Here is a 15381-nt window from a genome sequence, read left to right as displayed (position 1 = left end):
TGTGGAACATGACGTTAAAATCCTAATACAAACAATAATGTATCAAGATTTTAAAATGCGAACGGCTAAGACTTATCCATATACTTTGTTATATGGCTACCTGGTCCTGAATGTAACCTCATCAATTGTGTGGTGTGACCTCAAAATAACTGTAAACTTTAATCATTTCTCAGCTAACTTGGCAAAACTTGACAAAAAGACGCGACTTTATGTAAGTCCTTCCCATTAAGACAACTGGCTATAACAAGTGGCAAAGTCTGGTTAACCAAGTATCAAATAGGTGAGGGGTGAGGTAACTTATATTCACATTTATTGATCAGATTGATTAGAAAGGGTTTCATAATTATGTTGGAAATGGGGGATAAATAATTTATGAAGAAGATGCTACATCGAGTAGGAAGGTAGGACCACATTAAGAAGGTGCTTTTTGTAGATAACATACACCGATGAGGCTTAACATTAAAACCACCTTGTTTCTACACTCACTGTCCATTTTATCAGCTCCACTTACCATACAAAAGCACTTTGTAGTTCTACAATTACTGACTGTAGTCCATCTGTTTCTCTGCATACTTTTTAAGCCCCCTTTCATCCTGTTCTTCAATGGTCAGGACCCCCACAGGACCACCACAGAGCAGGTATTACTTAGGTGGTGGATCATTCTCAGCACTGCAGTGACACTGACATGGTGGTGGTGTGTTAGTGTGTGTTGTGCTGGTATGAGTGTATCAGACACTGCAGTGCTGATGGAATTTTTAAACACCTCACTGTCACTGCTGGACCGAGAATAGTCCACCAACCAAGAATATCCAGCCAACAGCGCCCCGTGGGCAGCGTCCTGTGACCACTGATGAAGGTCTAGAAGATGACCGACTCAAACAGCAGCAATAGATGAGCGATCGTCTCTGACTTTACACCTACAAGGTGGATTAACTAGGTAGGAGTGTCTAATAGAGTGGAAAGTGAGTGGACACGGTATTTAAAAACTCCAGCAGCGCTGCTGTGTCTGATCCACTCATACCAGCACAACACACACTAACACACCACCACCATGTCAGTGTCACTGCAGTGCTGAGAATCATCCACCACCTAAATAATACCTGCTCTGTGGTGGTCCTGTGGGGGTCCTGACCATTGAAGAACAGGGTGAAAGCAGGATAATAAGGTATGCAGAGAAACAGATGGACTACAGTCAGTAATTGTAGAACTACAAAGTGCTTCTATATGGTAAGTGGGGCTGATAAAATGGACAGTGTGGAAACAAGGTGGTTTTAATGTTATGGCTGATAAGTATATGCAAACGAAACTGAAGAAAGCTAATGTAGCTAACTAGTAGCACTTCTCTCATTAAGCTCTACTCAGACCTGACTAGTATTTTATTGTTCTTTTTTTGTGACCACAAGATATGAAGTTAGCATTGTGTTTAAAACTTGATGTGTCTTGATGTAAGCATCAGTGTCTGTGTTTACTTGATATGCCGCTTGGTCTAGGTAGGGTAATGGCGTTGGATTGATTGTCCTCGCCTTCCTAGTGTTCTCATGTGGCTCCACGACCCTGATCAGGATTTATAAAAGTGCCTAAACCAGTAGATGGCGCCAGATTATTATAACACTGACCTAAAACCAGCCATGTTACCTACCACCAATGTAAAAGCACTACACGTGATATGGAACAGTGACTCTGTAGGTGAGTAAAAGTGGTAAGAGTTTCAGTAAAAGTGTGTAAAAGATGACATTCCTGCTGGTGTGGGCTGTGTTTAATAAGAGCCTCGGTTCCTCAGCGCTGAAAGTGGGAAGAAGGAGTGATTAATATTCAGTCCATGGCCCAGGGTCAGGGTCACTGGATGCTAATGAGTGCTTGGCACTAAAGAATCCTCTGTTTCTGCTTTGGGAAACGGCCTGGTTGCCAAGGACGAAAACACCAGCTACAAGTTCATCCTGATTAAAGGAAGAAATGAAACTGAATCGGTTTATTTTCAGCATGAAGCGCTGCGTTGTTCGGTGGGTACAGACCGGCAGACTGACCACAATTGTCAAAATGTGGGTGTGCATTTTAACTTGCGTTAAACGTGTGGGCTGTGGGCTGGTTATGCTCCCAGCAGCTATTTGAGCTCTATGTTTCTCGAATTATTAATGGCTCTAGGTAGGTTCTTTACTGATCCAAACGATCCTTGGCGCATCAGATCTCTTCTGAAGGCCTTCTTTGTGAAACATTTTCCAATTGTATATTCCAAAGTCAGTACTTGGCGGCACGGTGGCTTGCTGGGTAGCACTGTTGCCTCACAGCAGGAAGGTCCGGGGGTTTGATTCCCAGGTGCATCGGTCAGGGTACTTTCTGTGTGGTTTTTGCATGTTCTCCCTGTGCCTGCATGGGTTTCCTCCCACAGTCCAAAGACGTGCAAGTGAGGTGAATCGGAGATACAAAATTGTCCATGACTGTGTTTGACATTAAAGACTTGATGAACTGATGAATCTTGTTCCTAATAAATAAATACAGGCAGTACTTATTACACTTTTTCTCTCAATTTTAGTACTTGACAATTTATACCTGTTACGTTATAGCTACCAACATGTGAGCGTAAGGGCTATCACGTGCTTCCTCTAAAACTTGTGTGGCCTGTCATCCACTGCACATTTTTAATTGCAGATCAGCACTATTATGTAGATTAATATGCTTGCAGCAGGGTGCCAACTGCCTCTCACACATGAGCCTGCAAATGCACAACATTGACAACAACATTTGGCTTTTTTGTTGGCCTGTCTGTCTGACATTAAAATTCTACGTTAATTATGATTGTCAATATTGCTAGTATAAGGCTAAAACACAATTTGTCTAAAACGAACACCTTATGGACACTTTATCATGAGATTGTAGGACAGCATATTTTAAAATATGCATATTCACCTTTTTCTTTTCAGTTATTTAGTCTGGAATGAGTCTGTGGAAATTTGTGCCCCTTTAGTCAATAAAAAAAATCATTTGTTTTATTAAGCACTAATGGTGGACTAGAAGGCTTGGAGTATTGGTTTAATTTATCTTTAAGATATTCATAAGGCTTAAGGTCAGCGCTCTGTACGCTCCACTGGAGCTTCTACATGCCGTAATTGATTCTTTTTTTTTTAGCCAAAGTTGTGGGTAAAACACCTGAAGTCAATAATAAGGATGAGTAAATACATACTTATAGCTGTATAGTATTTGATAAACACATGCATTTTTCTTTAAGGGCCAGCAAATTTTTCCATTAAGGGCCAGCAAATGATCTAATTTATTCTTCTTCCTCGGCCTTTGTCCCGTTCGGTTGCGGGGTCGGCTCTCGGCGGATCGTGATCCGCATTGATTTGGCACAGTTTTTATGCCGGATGCCCTTCCTGACACGACCCTCCCTATTTCATCCGGGCTTGGGACCGGCACTACAATGCACTGGCTTGTGCATCTAGCAGCCGGGTATATATAGGACAGTTCAGTGTTTCCAGTTAGTCTGGTGGCATGTTTTTGGACTGTGGGAGGAAACCGGAGCACCCAGAGGAATCCCACGCGGACACGGGGAGAACATGCAAACTCCGCACAGAAAGGACCCGGACCGCCCTGCCTGGGGATCGAACCCAGGACCTTCTTGCTGTGAGGCGCCAGTGCTACCCACTGAGCCACCGTGCCGCCCTGAATGATCTAATTTATTATGCATTAAATAATCAAGTAATGGGTACAGGGTTCGTTTCAACCTTAGAATTTGATTTCTAGTTTATCCACATTAATAGAAATAATATTTAAAGAAATTACATTCTGTTGAAAATGAACAAGGCACGATTTTGGTTACACAATAGGGTACAACAGCTATTTGTCCATTTCCCGTGTGGTCATTGCAGACAATGGTGCTAGCAATTTCTCAAGAAAGTATGCTTTTCTTTTGTGAAGTGTTATAAAACGTGAAGTCTTTATAAAAGGTGTGAATCAGACAAGTAAACTACTTACTAAAATTGATTAAACATCAGACACAAAACTTGTCTCGGCTTGGTTAGAAACAGAATTTCATTTTTCTTTTTGGTCAAAACGCTACTTTAAGAAATTGTGGAGTCTTCTCCCTCATCAGTTTCAGAAGCACTTTGCTTGCACAGCTGATGAAAGATTCCCGAAACGTCTCATTTCTCTCGAATTTTGTGCACTACTTTAGACCTACTGAGCCTTTGCTAAGAGGAATGCCTGCCTAACCATCCGTATCCTCTTTTAGTCGGGTTTCCTCGCAATCACAGCCCAAAGAGCCAATCTTCCTCTTTATTGCCTTCTCTTCTACACCATGGTGGCCCTGCTGAACAAGAAAGCAGACCAGCATTAATTCTGTCCTTATTTAGTCAGTCAGGTTAGTCATGGACTAGTGCTGGTTTAGCTGGTTGACCTGCATTTGTTCTATTGCATTTAAATAAGTACTGTTATCAAAATTTAAAAAAGAAGGGTAGAGTTAACTCAGGGTTAAGATAAAGAATAGAAAGTGGAAGGTTGAGGTTAACCCTCAATTAATTAATTGCGTTAGGTAACATGTCGGCACTTGGGGGCAACTAAGAGCACTCAGCTTGTTTTGTGAATATTTTGGCAGGTAGGAGGAACCTGGATTACCGTAAGCAAACCCGTGCTGACATGGGGAGAACATGCAAAACTCATAGCTCACACTAACACTGACACACACATTTCCCTTTTGCTCGTACACACTCCGGCTCACACTTGTACCCCTCTTTCACTATTTCATTGTCTCACAATAGTACTCTTACACACTTATACTCTCTCTTGCACTCTTTCACACGCATATACTCTCTCTCTCTCTCTCTCTCTCTCTCTCTCTCTCTCACACACACACACACACACTTTTGTATTTGCTGGTACACACTGGCTTACACTTGTACCCAATCTTTCATTATTACATTGTGTTTTCTCTCTAACTCTCTCACTTTTAATCTCTTTCCACACTTATACACTCTTACAATATTACTCACACTCTCGCCCTCTCTCTCTCTCTCTCACCCACACATTTCCCTTTTGCTTGTACACACTCCGGCTCACGCTTGTACCCCTCTTTCACTATTACATTGTCTCACAATAGTACTCTCACACACACTTATACTCTCTCTTGCACTCTTTCACACGCATATACTCTCTCTCTCTCTCTCTCTCTCTCTCTCTCTCTCTCTCTCTCACACACACACACACACACACACTTTTATATTTGCTGGTACACACTGGCTTACACTTGTACCCAATCTTTCATTATTACATTGTGTTTTCTCTCTAACTCTCTCACTTTTGAACTCTTTCCACACTCATACACTCCTACAATAGTACTCTCTCTCGCCCTCTCTCTCTCGCCCTCTCTCTCTCTTTCTCTCTCCCTCTCTCACACACATACACACACACACACACACACACACGCTTAGCTGACAGTGCTCTGCAGGAGTCAGTGGGAGAGTAAATAGGATAAGTGAGAGCTGAAGTCAGTGAGCCGGCAGCAGTTCGCGCATCCAAAGCTTCTTAAGGGCAGCAGGTGGAGGTTAGGAGGGAGGAGGTCGGGCTGAAGAGAAGGGTGTATCTATCACACACAGTCTCTCAGAGTGTGAGCTTCAGCATATGTGCTTTTTTATTCCTCCACACCGGGAACAGACGCACGACCAGGTGGATCCGCGACTCCAGTGCGCGCGTTCTGGTTACCTGTAGCTCCGCTGCGTTATTATAGATGCCACACCGAGCTGGAAACAATGAACCCGATTTCGGAGTGAAGACAATCCGGTCTGGGTAACTGGGTCTGGCTGCAGGTCAGTGATCGTGAGAGACGGGATGAGGGACAGCAGTGACCGGGGACACGGGCGGAGTGCGCTCTTCCTCCTCGCCGTCGCGCTTCAGGCTCAGGTGAGCAGTAAGCTCGGTGCTTTACGCGCTATTTTCAGCCTCTTCTTAAAACCCGCAGCGACTTTATTCTTCCTCCAGCTGATTTGTGAACAAAGCTCTGCGGAAATGTTCCTGCTTTCCTTATATTTTCAAACCTGCATGGTGTTTCTCAAGTCTGTAAGGGGTTCAATACATTGTTTTGTGTTCCAGATGCGTTTGCGCATTAAAATTGGTTTATAAAGGTGTTACACTTGGAACCATTTATGTTCCAATGTATTAAATACATCAATCAACATTTTTAGTGGAAACAAATACAGAAGATTCTAAGCCTTTTCAAAATAAACTACACTGTACAACCACCTGTTGATGTAAAATGTTCTTTGTTGCACTTGTTCTCATGGGCGTGTTGCCTCTCCAGTGCTGATTTTATCCTGCATGACTATAAAGCACTGATGATCCACAATCTAATGATTCTCCACAATGGGCGTGATCACACACACCACAAATGAAGTACTATGCCAGATCTTCGAAAAACCAGAGGAAACCAATACCAGTGATATAATGTCCTGTTTCCCAAACTAGGGTGTGTGCCAAAATTCTCACTTAGGGTACATGCAGAATAATATCACAGTAATGGTGTTTATGACCTTGCAGTATTGCTCCTTTTTTAAATATATATGTTTCATTTATTGCATATTGTCAGGCAGCGTTTTAAAAATTTTGATATGAACTTGGCACAATTAATATTCCCAGTTTTTTTTACCATGGTAAATTAAATTAGGCTTTTGTGATTGGGAAGTTGTGTTTTGTACAGTTTACCACTGACCAGTCTTTGACCAGACTAAAATCGGTAGGATTAATGCTAACCACTCTCTCCATTTCTCTCCATGCTTTAGATCTTGAGAGGTTTGGTCAAAATAATTGGGACAAAAAGTGCTTCTGTGTGCTTGTAGTTTTAGATGTTATTGCAAATTTGTGGCAGTTTTGGCCGTTTATTAAAATAAAAGGCTTCAATTTGACGTGTACACAAAATCAGACAAAGGTAAATAATTTCAGATTTATTTTGGCCTTTAATTTACATTTTATATTTAACATTTAGCAGATGCTTTTGTCCAAAGCGACTTTAATTCTACAGTCTAAGCACTTCAGTGTTAAGGGTTTTGCTCAAGGGCCCAACAATGGCAACCTGGCAGTGGTGTGGTTTAAACCAGCAGCTTTCTGCTTACTAGTCCAGTCCCTTAACTGCTTGGTACTCATTGCAACCTACAATGTGTACAATTCCACTGAAAAAGTTTAGCTCTTCTAGTAGGATCTTCTTGACATTTATTGAGTTGCAGCCTACATTAAAAGCCTTGGTGCACTAAGAGTTTACGAAGCATTAAAGGGATCTTATTATTGAAAGGTATCAGCCAGGAGAAGGGTACAACAAATTCCAAGGCATATATCATGAAATACAGTAAAGGTCCTCAACAAGTGGATAAAATATGGCACAATGACATTACTAAGAACTGGAACTCGACCAAGTTTGAACCTTTTGACCATAATTACATATTTAATAGTTAATAGTTGTATAACAATGGACAGATGTTTTGCATTTTAGATATGTGGTGTGACATGGGGTGCTTTTTTTAATCTCCAGTGACCTAAGTTATGTGATTTTACCCAGTACCAGTCTGAGATCCTGACCATGTATGCATTGGAATGTCTTGTGATATCTTGTGTTGTAGTAGCTGGGAGGTTAAAGTAAATGCTGCTGTGAGTCTCCATATAGATGTGCACTATTGTGGGTATGAAGTGTAGGTCCACACTCCCCTTTAGGACGTGTAGGGAAGAAGCCAGCTGTATTTTTGCTACCCGTCCCGGGTTAACATGTTCAGGTTCGAGACTGCAGCTTGCAGTGTGGAGGCTGGACCCTGGCTGGGATGTTTCTTTGAGCTGTGTGTATGTACTGGAGCTTTCTGCTGTGTGAGGACATGCCTGACCCCATCTGAGGGCGTGAGAACGCTACAAACTTTTCATCTACTGATTCCGGCTCTGCACAGTTCACTGGGTAATGGAGCTGTCGTATCAGTTTGCACAAACCTTACAATATTTATTGATATATATCAGAAAAGTTTGCATTTCCAGGGCTCAGATCTATTTTTCTTTTTCAAAAATACATACACTACATGGGCAATAGTATGTAGACACCACAGGTTTAAGTGTTTCAGCCAGACCCATCGTCAAAAAGGTATAAAATCAATTATATTAAATATATGTTGTACTTCCAGCATGACTTTGCACAAAACTAGATCTATAAAGATGTTTTCATTAGTTTTTTGTGGAGAAAATCCAATGACCTGAACGGAGCTCATGCACAATCAGCTGTTGTATATTTTTATATACAAATCAGAAAACACAGTCACACAGTGGAGGACAAGTGGAGGATGTAGTTTCAAAACATAGTATAAGATAGTCTAGCGGTCTATTACACCATCGGCCAGCCTGGCATCTACACAGACAAGACTGGCTATGTCTAAGAAGTGGGGGTGGGGGGGGGGGGGCTAAAGCTCTATATAGGGTATTCCTGACTTGTGCCCAGTGTTTCAGGATGGAACCATCCTTCTGCAACCCTGACCAGATGAATGGGTTGATGAAAATTACATTGGATGAAGTTTTGAATGGGATTTTCAACAAGCTCATGATGAGGTGTCCACATATTTTTGGGCTTACAGTGCATCACTTTGGCTAAGCCATCACCAATCAATGCTGTTCTTCTGACATCACTTCCCAGGGGCCTTTAATAACGACAGCGGAGGGTCGGTTCCTAACTAATGCGCTGTAACATAAGAAGCAGGTTGTGACTCCTTTCAGCCTTTGAAGGAACCGAGTTCAAAAGCTGCTCAGTTTTGCTTATGTTTTTGTTCTTGGTGTTGTTTATTTTTTTAGGTTTAAACTTGATATACGTATTATATTGAAATGTTGGGAGGTGCAGTAAGTAGTGTTGGTGCTGCACAGCTCTCAGAACTGATGTTTGATCCCCATCTCCGGTTGCTATATGTGTAGAGTATGGAATGTTCTACTTGTATCTGTTCTACCAAGGTTTCTGCACACCTTGATACGATGGGTTATGTCACTCTGGGAGGGGGGGGGGGGGGGTGCATTACTGTATTGTGCCCAGTGATTCCAAGGAAACGGACCCTGACCAGGATAAAGTGTCAGTAAAAAATGAAACATTTGTGGTGTCATTTATTAATAATGCGCTTATTTAATACTAGGTTTGTTAATCAAGGAAACAGTGTGATGGGTTACAGCTCACAAAAATGAATCTATGCAGTCTGAGCTGGAGGAAATCCAGGAGGTTTTAAGGGGTAATCATTTTTATTTTATTTTAAAAAGCTTAACATAGGGCCGCTCAGGTGGCGCAGCGGTAAAAACACACGCTGGAACCAGAGCTGGGATCTCGAATACATCGTATCGAATCTCAGCTCTGCCTGCCGGCTAAGGCTGAGCAGCCACATGAACAACGATTGGCCTGTTGTTCAGATATGGGCGGGACTAAGCCGGATGGGGTCTCTCTCTCATGACCGGTGCAATTACAACCTGTGCTGGCTGATTGGTGGCGTCTGCACAGAGATGAGAAAAGAGTGTTGATCAGGGTGTGTCTCTCCGTACACAACGCTGAGCTGAGCTGCACTCGTCAAAGTGTAGGTGATAAGATGCATACGGCTGCTGCCCACGTGTCGGAGGGGGCGTGGGTTTGCTTCGTTCTCCTCAATCAGAGCAGGGATCGGCATTGGTGGAGAGAAAGCGTGAAGCAATCGGGCAATTGGACGCGACTAAAGGAGAAAAAGGGAGAAAATGCATAAAGAAAATACAAAAAAAATGTCATACTCTTAATAATGCTGTTCATCAAAATGTGAAGGATAAATCTGATCTAAGCTCTGTGTCTTTATTCTGATATGTAGGAGAAATTGCTGATGAATCATTTTGCATTCACAGCAGCTAGAGGAAGGGACGATTTAAGGAATGAAATAATGAAAAATAAAATGTTGTACTAGAGCCGCAGGGATGCTCTCTCGTTCTCTAACTGAAGAGCATGAGAAAACAAATGGCTTGTTTTCACGATTTATCATCAGTCTAGACAGAAAAATCAATAATACGGGTCTTAAGATGCTGGATTCTCTGGAGTCTCCTGTGTAATATGATTTAGCTTTAATGTTGTTTTAAACAGGTACACTATGCGGCTAATAGTATGTGGACACCGCTCCTAATTATTAAGTTTAAGCCATATTCATTCAGCCTTTGCTTACAGGTGTATAAAATCAAATATATAAATGAAATGATATGCTTTTAATTGTTCATTAACAGTTTGAGGCTTCTTTATGGACGCTGTTGCCTGCACAGAGCCCCGACCTCAATAATCAAGGTCAATAATATTAATGTTTGTTGACTGACTGGGCATAAATTCCCACAGACACTTTCCAAAGTCTTGTTAAAAGGCTTTCAAGAGGCTTTTGTATTATTTTTTTACTAATGTTCCCTCAGTGGTTACTAGGTTTTTAGGCCCAGGCTTTTAGGCAGCAAGGCAGCTGCAAACCGTGATACTCCTTCACCATGATTAAAGGTAGGAAACACCTCAGACAGGTCTCAGTGATGGTGGACTAGCGTAACAGACAACAAAGGCAGTTGTAGCCTAGCGGTTAAGGTACTGGACTTACTTAAGCCCCACCACTGCCAGGTTGCGCCCTTGAGCAAGGCCCTTAACCCTCAATTGCTTAGACAATATACACCGATCAGCCATAACATTAAAACCACCTCCTTGTTTCTACACTCCATTTTATCAGCTCCACCTGCCATATAGAAGCACTTTGTAGTTCTACAATTACTGACTGTAGTCCATCTATATCTACATGCTTTGTTAGCCCCCTTTCATGCTGTTCCTTAATAGTCAGGACCGCCACAGGACCACCACAGAGCAGGTATTATTTAGGTGGTGGATGATTCTCAGCACTGCAGTGACACTGACATGGTGGTGGTGTGTTAGTGTTTGGTGTGCTGGTATGAGTGGATCAGACACAGCAGTGCTGCTGGAGTTTTTAAATACTATGTCCACTCACTGTCCATTCTATTAGATACTCCTACCTGGTTGGTCCACCTTGTAGATGTAAAGTCAGAGACGATCGCTCATCTATTGCTGCTGTTTGAGTTGGTCATCTTCTAGACCTTCATCAGTGGTCACAGGACACTGCCTACAGGGCGCTGTTGGCTGGATGTTTTTGGTTGGTGGACTTTTCTCAGTCCAGCAGTGACATTGAGGTGTTTAAAAACTCCAGCAGCGTTTTGGGGGTTCTAGGAAAGCTTCTCAAATGATTTTGGACTGTGTCTGTGGGCTATGACAAAGACTTGCCTTAATGAAGTCTAGAACACTATATTGCGAGACCACTGACCGAGCACGAGACAAGTCCACTGGCTATTGGTCAGTTTTTTCACTGTATCTTGCTGTACTGTATCTTTGTCCTGTCTTCAGTTCTGATGGGTTTAACATTTCCAAAAAGACCCCTGTGGTGCATGAAGGAGAGGGATTGAGAGTGCTGAAATGCAGGTATGTAGGGAATGACCCTGGCGCAGGATGGCAAGTCAGGAAGAAAGGGGTTGGAGAGTGATGACTGGTGCTCTATCTCTGCCCAGCGTTTGATGTGTGCAGGTTTTGGGGTAGGAATGGGACAATATGCCACTCTAACAATGGGAAGACAGTGCGGGTATTCAGGAGTGCCGCACGGACTGGGAGTCACAGTAAGAGTCCAGGCACCACCAAGTCTTACAGTCTGACAGTGCTCGAAATTCCAGTGATTTTAAAGTCTCCATCTACTGAGATGAGAATAAAAAACACAGTTTAAGCAAAACCTCACCAGCCACCATCGCAGCACATGTTCCAGACTTAGTATTTAGCAGCATTTAATGTTTTACTAGTCAAAACTGTAACGTGGCAACTGCTGACGGAGTCGAGCGAGTCACTTTTTCATCTGTGTCCTTCTGTGTTGTCATTTTGGCCAGCAGAGAAGGCATGGAGGCGCTTTGTAAGCATCAATTCGCTTCAGGTAGATGTTTTTACTATATATTCTGGTTTCTCCCTCTGACACTTGCCAGCGTCTTTGCTGGAACACCTGATTCTCTCTAAAACCGTGATGCTGGGCTGCTCTTCCACTGGCATGCAATGCCACTGACATGCATACTGTAGCTTTCTGGGAACTTACCCTGGTGTCAAAGCATTTTGGGCCTCATACTGGAACCATCCTGGGGCAGCAGATCGTCCCAGAGGTTCTGAGAGTTTCCTGTCTTTCATTTTTTCTTAGAACAGGCCAGAACAACCTGTCATACTGTGACAATCAGTTCTTAGTTCGATGCTATCCCTGTTCCATCCACTTCTTTCTGTCTTTCATATGTTATTTTGGTCACCTTTTTTTTGTAATTGTCCACTTTTTTTTGTCAGTGCTTTTTAAGCAACAGTATTTAGTGTTCTAAATAGTGAACGCTTTACCCGGTGTCCAAAACCGTAAACGTAATTAACCAGTTCGTCAAATGTAATTGGCAGATAAGCTCAGTGAACACATCCAGATCTGATTTCACTTAGGCCTGTATACACCGATCAGCCATAACATTAAAACCACCTACTTGTTTTTACACACGCTGTCCATTTTATCAGCTCCACTTACCATATAGAAGCACTTTGTAGTTCTACAATTACTGACTGTAGTCCATCTATTTCTCTACATACTTTTTTAACCTGCTTTCACCCTGTTCTTCAATGGTCAGGACCGCCACAGAGCAGGTATTATTTAGGTGGTGGACCATTCTCAGCACTGCAGTGACACTGACACTGACTGGAGTTTTTAAACACCGTGTCCACTCACTGTCCACTCTATTAGACACTCCTACCTAGTTGGTCCACCTTGTAGATGTAAAGTCAGAGACGATCGCTCATCTATTGCTGCTGTTTGAGTCGGTCATCTTCTAGACCTTCATCAGTGGTCACAGGACGCTTCCCATGGGGCGCTGCTGGCTGGATATTTTTGGTTGGTGGACTATTCTCAGTCCAGCAGTGACAGTGAGGTTTAAAAACTACAGCAGTGCTGCTGTGTCTGATCCACTCATACCAGCACAACACACGCTAACACACACAAGCTAAAGAACGTCCAAAAGATACAGTATGTGATCAAAAAGTTTTCAAATAAGGCTCAGACTTTTGCCACTATCTCCAAATAAAGAGAATTTAAAACAGGGATACATCGAATGATCAGCCTGCTAAAATATCTCCAAGGCCTCAGCAACAACTCATCCTTGAAAGAAACCCCAACAAATAAAGATCTAAAGAACTGCAGATGTCTGTAGCCTCAGCTAGGGTCAGTGTTTATCACGGAGAAATATAACAAAGACCAGGGTAAAATGGGATTGATGGGAGGTTTTTAAAATGATTTTCTGTAAAGGTTTATGGACAGACAAATCAATACTTATGTATTGTGAAAAGCGAATACATCGAATGTTTTATTGCAGAACACCTCACCAGGAGTCAAGCATGGAGGTGGAAATGTGCTGGTGTGGGGGGCTTTTTTGGGGTCACTTGGATTATTAGAATATTATTGGGAAAAATAATGAATTACACTCTATGATAATATCTTAAGATAAATGTAAGATCATTAGTTCAGAACCTGAAGCTGAGACATACATGACTGAACTTTATTGGACTGTTGTGGCATGACCTAAAACAAAGAGTTTAGAGTCACTTTTATTAGGAAGAATACACTAGAATTACTTCATAGTGAATGACCGGACCATGTGGGTGGGGTCTTCAACCGCTGGGCAAGATCCCGGATTAGCAGGTAGTGGCACCTGTGCAGAATGCATGGCCGAAAAGAAAGGGGTTCGCTAGGACTGTGCACGGGTCGGAGGAGGCGAGAGAAGGAATATACTCCCCTCTAATGCAATCGGGGATCCCAGCAGCGGAAGACAAATTGACTACACTAAAAAGGGAGAAAAATGGGAGAGAATGCATAAATAAATAGAAAAAACAAAAGAAATTCATGACCTGTAACTTCAACAAACATTCATTATCTAAAATGATTATAATTTAGGACTGATATCAAACTATGGATTGTTTAATTGCTGTCAGTTCTGCTAAAGGTGGTTCAACCAGTTACAAATAATAGGGCAGTTACGTATTCACAAGGGTGACATGAATTTTGGAAACTAGAAACGAGGTGTATACATTGTGTTTGTATCACAAAGGTCAATTACGTGTATTAGTTACTGCTAAGTTCTCCTCCATGGCTTGTGGTAGGTCAATGCTGAGACGGTTTAGATCCGAGCCGTGCGTGTGAGGCCTTACACGGGTGTTTGTAATTGGTGTTTTTATGATTCTATGCTTTGAGTTTGTTTGCACGTTCGCTTGTGTTGTCATTGTAACAGTACAATGTCTGTATTGTGTTTTGCATGCTGTGTATGTGCAGGATTTTCCGCTATTGAGAGTTCTGAGTTTTCCGGCGTTTAAGTGGATCTGCTCTGATTCTCTGCCTCATTCTGAAGCTTTAGTTGAGTGTGTGTGTGTGTGTGTATGTGTGTGTGTGTCCTCACCTTTTTTGGAAAGTGTAAGATTAAAAGAATAGCAGCGGTGAAGAGAGAACTTATTGTAAGAAGAAAAAAAAAGATGAAGAGCTTCAACTCGTTTCCATCTCAAGAGAAAGAGAAGAAAGGAGCAACAGGAGAAAGAAAAGGGGGGGGGGGGGGGGAAGCAAGAGCGAAAGAAAGACAGGAGCCATGTTCCCAGTGTCGACCATCCCCGGGGAGAAGTCCTGAGAAAAGAAAGGAGTGGTATTGATACCGAGAAAGAATAGAAGAAAGAGAGCACAGGGTAGGAAATAGCCACCACAAGGGAGCATCGAGAGAAAGAAGAGAGGGGAAAAGAGCGTGGGGGCGGGTTAAAGTTGGACGAGGGGGGTATAACCAGAGGGGGTTAAAACTGAGACGGATAAGGTGAGATGATTGTTCAGATAGAGACAGGCGTACAAGGAGGAGGAGTGGAACTCTCCGTTTAGATCGAGGGATTTGATTCCTCCACCGCTTCACATGGAGATACTGTGTTATCATCTCTCTTGAGTTTTGATCCAGCTTTTTATCTGCATTAAGAACCGAATCAGGGTTTTAGGGACCTTGGTCAGTCTGTTTTAGCAAGTTTATCATCAAGGACATGCACAAACATTGATAGATCAGTAGAAATCAATTTCCTAGTGGTATAGAACCATAGGGAACATGTCAAGATGTCAAGATTCTGTAGGATCCTGTATGTTTTATATACAAACAGTCTAGTTCTAGTCAGAGATGCGCTGGGTTCATTGGCAAACAGACACACATTGCAAGGTCCCTGGACCCTTACTACACTATATTGCCATTCATCATTGAATTCAGGTGTTCCAATCAGTTCCATGGCCACAGGTGTATAAAACCAAGCACCTCGGCATGCAGACTGCTTCTACACAC

General features: G+C 42.5%; 1 protein-coding gene across 1 annotated transcript in view; it reads left to right on the top strand.

The window, feature by feature from the left end:
• Positions 1 to 5817: 5817 nt before the first annotated feature.
• The window catches only part of LOC134322954 (protein jagged-1), a 72788-nt gene continuing 63224 nt past the window's right edge, over positions 5818 to 15381 (top strand). The window contains exon 1 of the mRNA XM_063004361.1: positions 5818 to 5889. Coding sequence (XP_062860431.1) covers positions 5818 to 5889 — 72 coding nt within the window. The remainder of the gene's footprint in view (positions 5890 to 15381) is intronic.

The sequence above is a fragment of the Trichomycterus rosablanca genome, chromosome 11 (assembly GCF_030014385.1).
Source record: "Trichomycterus rosablanca isolate fTriRos1 chromosome 11, fTriRos1.hap1, whole genome shotgun sequence".
Lineage (NCBI taxonomy): Eukaryota > Metazoa > Chordata > Actinopteri > Siluriformes > Trichomycteridae > Trichomycterus > Trichomycterus rosablanca.
The sequence above is the reverse complement of the archived record's forward strand: the minus strand, read 5'-3'. Positions and strand labels throughout refer to the sequence as shown.